Source organism: Anoplopoma fimbria, chromosome 11 (genome assembly GCF_027596085.1).
Source record: "Anoplopoma fimbria isolate UVic2021 breed Golden Eagle Sablefish chromosome 11, Afim_UVic_2022, whole genome shotgun sequence".
NCBI lineage: Eukaryota > Metazoa > Chordata > Actinopteri > Perciformes > Anoplopomatidae > Anoplopoma > Anoplopoma fimbria.
The window spans coordinates 313,497-323,496 of NC_072459.1; the positions used below are offsets into that span (position 1 = coordinate 313,497).

Sequence of the window (10,000 nt, forward strand, 5' to 3'; positions counted from 1 at the left end):
GTATTTGTGACGTTGTTTTTCCGTCTTCACGTCACTGATATGGTCATGTGACCCCTGGTGTTCTTACCTCTGATCGGGTCGATGTTCATATGGATCAGAACGGATCAATACCCGGGTTCATCCCCCACAATCCATGCATGTGTAATGTCTCCGTGAGTCCTGCAGGTCACAGTGTTCTGGTGTTTCAGACCTGAACGAGGTCCCGGAGACCGAGCTGCTGGACAACAGCATCCAGAAGGGCCGCGCCCAGCTGTCCGTCAAAGCCCGGAGGCCCCGCCCCTCCAGGTCTCGTTACCGTGACAGCGTGAGCTCCACGGAGGGCGACGACAGTCTGGAGAGGAAGGTAATTAATTCCATTACATTAAACAGCCTGTCTTAAGCTCCTCCCCCAGCTTGATGAGCTCACTGTGACATCATACAGCTGTGTGTGTGTGTGTGTGTGTGTGTGTGTGTGTGTGTGTGTTATCAGGACAGTCCGCTACACTCTGCCCGCTCACCTCTCCACGTGGCCATGAGAGGCTCCTCCCCCTCTCCTGATTCGCTGCTGACATCTCGAAGCCCCGCCTTCTCCTTCGACTCCTCCCTGGTGAGACCAATCAGAGCTCAGCTCCACCGATCTGAATGAATCGCCACCTTATCGTGGTGGAGGGGTTTGTGTGCCCCAGTGATCCTGAGAGCTGTGTTGTCGGGGGCAATAGCTCCTGGTAGGGTCTCCCAAGGCAAAGTGGTCTCGGGGGAGGGGTCAGACTAAGAGCGTTTCACAAAACCTCAATGAATCGGACGATATAAGGTTGTGGCACCTCGCCCGGAATAGGGTAACCGGGGCACCCTCCTGGAGCCAGACCTGGTAGGGGAGCTCGCCGGCGAGCGTCTGGTGGCCGGGCATTGGCACATGGGGCCCGGCCGGGCCCAGCCCGAAAAAGCTACATCGTGCCGCCACCCTGTGGGCCCACCACCCGCAGGGAGAGGCATTGGGGTCGGGTGCAATGTGAGCTGGGCGGCAGGCTGGGGCGGGAACCTGGGCGTGCTGACCCCGGCATCACAGACTAGCTCTAGGGACGTGGAATGTCACCTCTCTGGCGGGGAAGGAACCGGAGCTGGTGCGGGAGGTGGAACGCTACCAACTAGATATAGTTGGGCTCACCTCCACGCATAGCACCGGTTCTGGAACCAAACTCCTGGAGAGGGGCTGGACTTTTTCCTTTTCCGGAGTTGCCCAGGGTGAGAGGCGCCGGGCGGGTGTGGGGATACTCACAAGCCCCCGGCTGAGCGCCGCTGTTCTGGAGTTCTCCCCGGAGAACGAGAGGGTCGCCTCTCTGCGACTGGGAATCGCAGGAGGAAAGTCTCTGACTGTTGTTTGTGCCTATGCACCAAACGGCAGTTCGGAGTACGCGGCCTTCTTGGAGTCCTTGGGTGGTGTTCTGGAAAGGGCGCCGACTGGGGACTCCATAGTTCTTCTGGGAGACTTTAACGCTCTCATGTGGGTAACGATGGAGAAACCTGGAGGGGTGTGATTGGGAGGAACGGCCTGCCCGATCTGAACCCGAGTGGTGCTTTGTTGTTGGACTTCTGTGCTAGTCATGGACTGTCCATAACAAACACCATGTTTGAGCATAGGGAGGTTCATAAGTGTACTTGGTACCAGAACACCCTAGGCCAAAGGTCTACGATCGACTTTGTAGTTGTGTCATCAGACCTGCGGCCGTATGTCTTGGACACTCGGGTGAAGAGAGGAGCAGAGCTGTCAACTGATCACCACCTGGTGGTGAGTTGGATCAGGTGGCGGGGGAGGCTGCCGGACAGACCCGGTAAACCCAAACGTGTAGTGAGGGTGAACTGGGAACGTCTGGCTGAGGATCCTGTCCGCAAGGTCTTCAACTCCCACCTCCGGAATAATTTCTCGTGCATCCCGGGAGAGGCTGGGGACATGGAATCCGAGTGGGCCATGTTCAAATCCTCCATTGTGGAAGCTGCTGCTAGGAGTTGTGGTCGGAAGGCGATTGGTGCCTGTCGTGGCGGCAATCCGAGAACCCGCTGGTGGACACCAGCGGTGAAGGAGGCCGTCAAGCTGAAGAAGGAGGCCTTTCAATGAGCTTCCTTCATAGGGTGGCTGGGCTCAGCCTTAGAGATAGGGTGAGGAGCTCAGCCTTAGAGAGAGGGTGAGGAGCTCAGACATCCGGAGGGAGCTCGGAGTAGAGCCGCTGCTCCTTCGCGTCGAAAGGGGCCAGCTGAGGTGGCTCGGGCATCTGATCAGGATGCCTCCTGGACGCCTCCCTTTAGAGGTTTTCCAGGCACGTCCAACTGGTAAGAGGCCCCGGGGTAGACCCAGAACACGCTGGAGAGATTATATATCTCGTCTGGCCTGGGAACGCCTCGGGGTTCCCCAGGAGGAGCTGGAAAGTGTTGCTGGGGAGAAGGACGTCTGGAGGACCCTCCTTAGCTTGCTGCCCCCGCGACCCGGCCCCGGATAAGCGGAAGGAGATGGATGGATGGATGGAATGGGTACAAACAGGAAGTAGATTGGTTGCAGAAAAATACTACAGACTATTATAGTTGTCTTTAATTACAAATGGTTGTGCTTTATCTCTCTCACATTAAATGTACTTTGAAATGAACAGTTACTAATCAAAGTTTACTAGATCATGGATCAATAAATGTGATCAGCACACGTCTCTCACTTGTTTCCTCTCGTTTCCTTGTTGTCTGTTCTCTCTCGTAGCTCTGCTGGTGTCTGAAGTCTCTGTCGTACTGGAGAACATTTATGCTTTTGTTCTTTTACAGTTTCTGTGTGAACTTCGCTATAGTTGTGCAGAATAAAATAAACATTAATAAGAATAGTAAAGTCCTCCGTTTATTCTCCATCATCCTCCTCAAAGCCTCAAACCGTGACTTCAAACGTCCGCTCTATAGGTTTGATAACGCCGCTGGACACCCCGCTCACTGATTGCTCCAATAACAGCTGCTTCCCTCATGTTGGCAGTAGAACTGTAAAATACAGTATTTAACTGAACAGCTGCTAGTAAAGACAACAAGGTCAACAGCACCTGTGATCTGTTATCAATTTTGAGTTAACCTGGTAGTTAACCTGGTAGTTAACCTGGAGTCAGTGTGGATTCAAACTAACAAGGTGTCAGAAGCTCTGAACTTCCAGTAGTGAGGACGTTGGGCGTAAACTTAGTTAGAGATCTGCGTCTTAAAACAGAAGCGTAGCATTGTGGACGTAGCCAAAGAGAAAACTTACCAAAAACAATTTCACTTTGGCTCCTCAGGTGCGACGCTCTCCGGAGGATGAAGGAGCCTCACTGGCTGCCCCCCCGAGGGGGCGGTACCGTCAGCTGACCAACGCCACATCTCAGGAGGCCCTGGTGACTCCTAGCAGCTCGCCCTCACGGTCCTGCCCCTCCTCCGACTGCTCCCGGGTCTACATGAGGAGGAGCAGGAGGCCCGACAGCGAAGGTACACACCTGAGACACACCTGAGGAACACCTGAGACACACCTGAGACACACCTGAGGAACACCTGAGGCACACCTGAGACACACCTGAGGCACACCTGAGGCACACCTGAGGCACACCTGAGGCACACCTGAGACACACCTGAGGAACACCTGAGACACACCTGAGGAACACCTGTTCATACACACGTCTATGACAGTGTTGGTCTACACTACTGAGTGTGTGTGTGTGTGTGTGTGTGTGTGTGTGTGTGTGTGTGTGTGTGTGTGTGTGTGTGTGTGTGTGTGTGTGTGTGTGTGTGTTGGTTTCTGATCAGTGTTGGTTTCTGATTCGAGTAGGGACACAAGTCCAGCTGATCCCGACAGTCCGAATGTCGTCTTCGACAAGAAAACCAAGAGACGTTTCCTGGACCTCGGGTGAGACACACAAACACACACAGACACACACACACACAGACACAGACACACAAACACACACACACACACACACACACACACACACACACAGACACACACACACACACACACACACACACACACACACACACACACACACACACACACACACACACACACACACACAGACACACAGACACACACACACACACACACACACACACAGAGTCATATCCTGTTTCTGTGTCACATGACCGATGCCCCGCCCCTTTAGGAGGACTTGACCCTGGTAGGGAGAACGGGGACAGAGCGATCCTATTGGTTGTTGGCGATGTTCACTTCATTAAACTTCACTATCGAGTCAAAAGTAAAAAACGTGAATAAAATTAAACATGTTTGAGATCAGAGGAGACAAACATTCATGATGAGACTCTGTGATGATATATATATGTCGTTTTTTATATATACAGTATATATATATACTATATATACTCCTGTTGTAGATGAAGGCGGAGCTTAATAGTCTCTCTCTCTCTCAGGGTGACTCTCAGACGTTCATACATCCGGGTGAGGAAAGATAAATCCAACAGGCTCTCTGTGGGCAGCCGGTGGGTCCTTCACATTCAGAACTACGTTCTAATAGTTCAACGTTTAACACAAACATAAACCCATTCATGTTCTTCTGTCCTCACCTGGTCTTCTGTCCTCACCTGGTCTTCTGTCTTCACCTGGTCTTCTGTCCTCACCTGGTCTTCTGTCTTCACCTGGTCCTCTGTCCTCACCTGGTCTTCTGTCTTCACCTGGTCCTCATCCTTAGTGAGCCGTCTGAGAGTCCGTCTCGGTCTTCAGGGTCCTTCGTCCCGTTCTCCTGGTTCACCGAAGGACGGGGGTCTCTTTCCTCCTCCGGGACTCCACCTGGATCCCCCAAAGTCCCCCCTCTGAGCTCCCCGAGCCCCCGCAAGTCCCTGTCACAGGTACAAAACCACCTCCTCCACCGTGTTCCTGATTAATAACTTATTACAACATCACTTTCATTTGTAATATTTGATGTTTCTCTTCATATTCAGACTGAAACAGTTAACGTCTCTAAAATATCCCGGTGTCATTAAACACATCAGTGAGCTTCACTGTTCCTTCATCGCACTTTAGTTTATTCTGACTGAATCACACAAACTAGAGCTCGACATGTGGATTAATCCGCCGCTGAAAATAGTCCCGCACAGAGCGTTAGTTTGATCAAAACTACAACTAATTATTGATTAAACTACAGATTGGTCCTTTAAAGATTGACGTCTTCAGTAGGAACCAGACAGGAAGTGAGACGGTGAAGAGGGACGGACCGACATGATTAAGGGTCCATCAGAGCTGTAGCGGCCTCTGGTGGACAAATCTATCAATCAATAACTCTGATCAGTTGTTTTGGACACAAACAGGAAGTAGAAGAAGAAGAAATCAATAAGTGAACTACTTCCTGTCTCCGTCCTTCAGGAGTCGGCTCTCAGTGAGGAGTTCTCTCCTCCTCCCACCTCCTCCTCCTCCTCTCCTCCTGTTGACTCCTCCTCCAGATCCTCACACCCGTACCACACGCTGTCCCAGTCCTCTGACGAGGTAACACACACACACACACACACACACACACACATCATCATCATCTTCATCACATGGTAACATACCCCAACATATCCCAACATACCCCAACATACCCCAACATATCCCAACATATCCCAACATACCCCAACATATCCCAACATATCCCAACATATCCCAACATACCCCAACATATCCCAACATACCCCAACATATCCCAACATACCCCAACATATCCCAACATACCCCAACATACCCCAACATACCACAACATACCCCAACATACCCAACAACATATCCCAACATATCCCAACATACCACAACATATCCCAACATATCCCAACATACCACAACATATCCCAACATACCCCAACATATCCCAACATACCCCAACATATCCCAACATACCCCAACATACCACAACATATCCCAACATATCCCAACATACCACAACATATCCCAACATACCCCAACATATCCCAACATACCCCAACATACCCCAACATACCACAACATATCCCAACATACCCCAACATACCACAACATACCCCAACATACCCCAACATACCCCAACATATCCCAACATATCCCAACATACCACAACATATCCCAACATACCCCAACATATCCCAACATACCCCAACATACCCCAACATATCCCAACATACCCCAACATATCCCAACATACCCCAACATACCCCAACATATCCCAACATACCCCAACATACCCCAACATACCCCAACATACCCCAACATATCCCAAGATGCATTGCATGCCGGTGAAGTTGATTTTTTTTTTTTTCATCGACATGGCGACTAGTGGACCAGCAGCGGGAGAATTCACATTTAAATATAATTATTGGGTTTTAACTAACCAGCTGACGCTACAGGAGCCGCTGTGCTATTTACAGCAGCTCGTCCATTTAAATATTATAACTTTTTTATACTCTTTTATGACAACCGCAGCTGGTTGCTAGGTGACGGGAGCGGCAAAAGGGTGGGGGCGCGAAAAGCTGGTGACGTAAACAGGAAATCATTTGTGGACCAGACCGTCTCATTTCAGAGACCGCTCGGTCCAGCCTTCACGGTGTTCACAGGACCCGGTCTACGTAGACCACGAAGGCTGCAGACGCTGGACTGGGACACAGCAGGAGGTTCATTACAATGAAAACTCCTCCTCTTCCTCTTCCTCTTCCTCTTCCTCTTCCTCTTCCTCCTCTTCCTCTTCCTCCTACTCCTCCTCTTCCTCCTTGTCCTCTTCCTCTTCCTCAGCCCTTTGAGGACCCATCCTGTCTGGTTTCTTCGTGGACGACCCAGCAGGTCTGTCATTGGCTGAGAGGACTCCACATGGAGCAATACGTCCCAGAATTCAGTGCGAGAGACGTGGACGGACAGCAGCTGCTGCAGATGGACGGCAACAAGCTGAAGGTGAGGAATTGTTTATTTAATGTCTAATAAAAGCATCAGAGTGAGACCTCTGTCGTGTCTCCTGCAGGCTCTGGGCGTGCTCAGTTCGTCTGATAGAAGCGCTCTGAAGCGTCGCATCAAAGATTTTCACTCTGCAGCCGAGAGAGAAAGAAAAGAGAAGAGACAGAAAGAGAAGAGAAGAAGAGACAACGAGCACCGCAGGAACTGACCTCCACCGGGGGAGACAGAGGGGGAGACAAGGGGGAGACAAGGGGGAGACAGAGGGGGAGACAAGGGGAGACAAGGGGGAGACAGAGGGGGAGACAAGGGGGAGACAAGGGGGAGACAAGGGGAGACAAGGGGGAGACAAGGGGGAGACAGAGGGGGAGACAAGGGGGAGACAGAGGGGGAGACAGAGGGGGAGACAAGGGGGAGACAGAGGGGGAGACAAGGGGGGGGAGACAAGGGGGAGACAGAGACAAGGGGGAGACAGAGGGGGAGACAAGGGGGAGACAAGGGGGAGACAGAGGGGGAGACAAGGAACATCGTCCATCTGACCAACTGGTCAGCATCACTCCTGAACTGAAATGTTTACAATGTCGTTCCAGAGATCGCAGTGATCCATGATCCATGACAGTGATCCATGACAGTGATCCATGTCAGTGATCCATGACAGTGATCCATGACAGTGATCCATGACAGTGATCCATGATCCATGTCAGTGATCCATGTCAGTGATCCATGACAGTGATCCATGACAGTGATCCATGACAGTGATCCATGACAGTGATCCATGACAGTGATCCATGTCAGTGATCCATGATCCATGTCAGTGATCCATGTCAGTGATCCATGTCAGTGATCCATGTCAGGATTTAGAGATGACCGTAAAACAACTCAGAAGAAGAAGTTCAAATGTTCACAAATCGGGCAGGAATGTTTTTAAAGACAAACAGGAAGTTGTTACTGCAGAAGAAGAAGAAGAAGAAGAAGAAGAAGAAGAAGAAGAAGAAGAGCTCCCAGAGAAACATCTGGAGGTGATTTAGAGCTAAAGATCTTTCTGCTGTCAGATGGAAACTAAACTAATGCGTTTGTTTCAGACGGCAACCTTTGACCTTTGACCTCCACATTCAAATAATTTCAATAAATAAATCTGTGAGGAACTTTTTGTAGTTTTCTTTTAACTCCAGAAAACACTGGAGTGTGTTCTTGCTGCAAATCATAAAGTTATAAACAGTGATTATAATTATTATAATAATTAATAATAATAATAATAATAATAATCAATCCTTTATTAGTCCCACAATGGGGAAATTATTTCTCTGCATTTAACCATCCCGGAGGAGCAGTGGGCTGCAATGAAGCGCCCGGGGAGCAACTTGGGGTTAGGTGTCTCGCTCAAGGACACCTCGGCATGTTGCCGGTAGAGGGGCTTGAACCACCAACCTTGTGGTTACGGGACAAGCGCTCTACCTCATGTGCCACAGCCGCCCCATTATAATTATTATGTTATGATTATTATTAATAGTTTAATATTTATAGTCAGACTGACTGAACCCTCTAACAAAGTGAAATATCAGGAAGATAAAAAGGCTAAGCTAAAAATAATTTAGCTTAGCCTCCTGCTAACCTCCTCAGTACTGCAGATGGTGAACTATTAGAGAGACTAGTTAGCGCTGGAGAGAGACGAGGCTAACTAGTAAGCTAGTTAGCTCTGGAGATAGATGAGGCTAACTAGTTAGCGCTGGAGAGAGATGAGGCTAACTAGTTAGCGCTGGAGAGAGATGAGGCTAACTAGTTAGCTAGTTAGCTCTGGAGAGAGACGAGGCTAACTAGTTAGCTCTGGAGAGAGATGAGGCTAACTAGTTAGCGCTGGAGATAGATGAGGCTAACTAGTCAGCTCTGGAGATAGATGAGGCTAACTAGTCAGCTCTGGAGAGAGATGAGGCTAACTAGTTAGCTCTGGAGAGAGATGAGGCTAGCTTGTTAGCTAGTTAGCTCTGGAGAGAGATGAGGCTAACTAGTAAGCTAGTTAGCTCTGGAGATAGATGAGGCTAACTAATTAGCTCTGGAGAGAGATGAGGCTAGCTTGTTAGCTAGTTAGCTCTGGAGAGAGATGAGGCTAACTAGTTAGCTAGTTAGCTCTGGAGATGGACTAGCTAACTAGTCGTGAAAAAGAGCTTGTCTGTCCTTTCAATCAGAAAACCTATATTTCATTTCCTGTTTCCAGTCACATGATCTGATGTGTAAACAGTTGAAACGTCGTCATGCGTCGTCTCTTAATGACGCTAAAGTGAGCGTAGCTGAATGGAACGCACCCCGAGACACAGACGTGAAGAAACATTGTTTATTTACAGTAAAACAATTATAAATCTCGTTATAAAAGTTAATTAAAAGACGACAAACAAAAAACTAAAGTAAATAAAATGTATTAATTCATCAAATAAGTACATACAGTAAATATATTTCACACCTGAACACAACACTTTTTTTAATTAAATATATTAAATATTATTAACAGATAAAAACAGAAACAGTCAAAAGTAAAATAAATATTTCAGCATAAATACCAAATAAATAAATTAAGATAAATAATAATAACAATAAAGATAAATAACCACCAACATCTTCATCCAAACATCTGAAAAATGAGTTTAGAAATAATAAATAATAATCAATAATCATTAATAATAATCATTATTCTTGAATATTCATGAAAATAAATAAACAGAAACACTGATAATAAAGAGGAGCAGCTCTGACTTCCTGTAGCTGCTTCACAATAAAAGCCTCCACACGATTCACCGACTTTCAAATGATGTCAAAACAATTCTGATGAACGGTTATTGATCAGTCCAACGGCTAATGATTAATCTATCTGTTATTGATTAATCTATCTGTCATTGATTAATCTATCTGTCATTGATTAATCTATCTGTCATTGATTAATCTAATGGTTATTGATTAGTCTATTGGTTATTTTGATGTAGTCAGGAAACAGTGAACTTTGTTGGTTTAAATTGTCTCAAACAACGATTAAATGATCAGAATTGCTGCCAACAGGTTTTCTGTTGACTGATTAGTGTATTGACGACTGATCAGTGACTCGTGTTTTAGTCTAAAGACTGAGTGAGTCTAAAGACAGCCGGACGTGTT

At 48.0% G+C, this 10,000-nt stretch overlaps 1 protein-coding gene across 1 annotated transcript in view; it reads left to right on the forward strand.

Moving 5' to 3' along the window:
* samd14 (sterile alpha motif domain containing 14) overlaps window positions 1-7,074 on the forward strand; it is a 7,954-nt gene extending 880 nt beyond the window's left edge. Inside the window, exons 2-10 of the mRNA XM_054608243.1 lie at window positions 189-343; window positions 470-586; window positions 3,270-3,456; window positions 3,772-3,871; window positions 4,390-4,458; window positions 4,668-4,824; window positions 5,339-5,458; window positions 6,710-6,865; window positions 6,933-7,074. Of these exons, the coding sequence (XP_054464218.1) occupies window positions 189-343; window positions 470-586; window positions 3,270-3,456; window positions 3,772-3,871; window positions 4,390-4,458; window positions 4,668-4,824; window positions 5,339-5,458; window positions 6,710-6,865; window positions 6,933-7,073 (1,202 nt within the window). The 3' untranslated portion in view covers window position 7,074. The remainder of the gene's footprint in view (window positions 1-188; window positions 344-469; window positions 587-3,269; window positions 3,457-3,771; window positions 3,872-4,389; window positions 4,459-4,667; window positions 4,825-5,338; window positions 5,459-6,709; window positions 6,866-6,932) is intronic.
* Window positions 7,075-10,000: the final 2,926 nt, after the last annotated feature.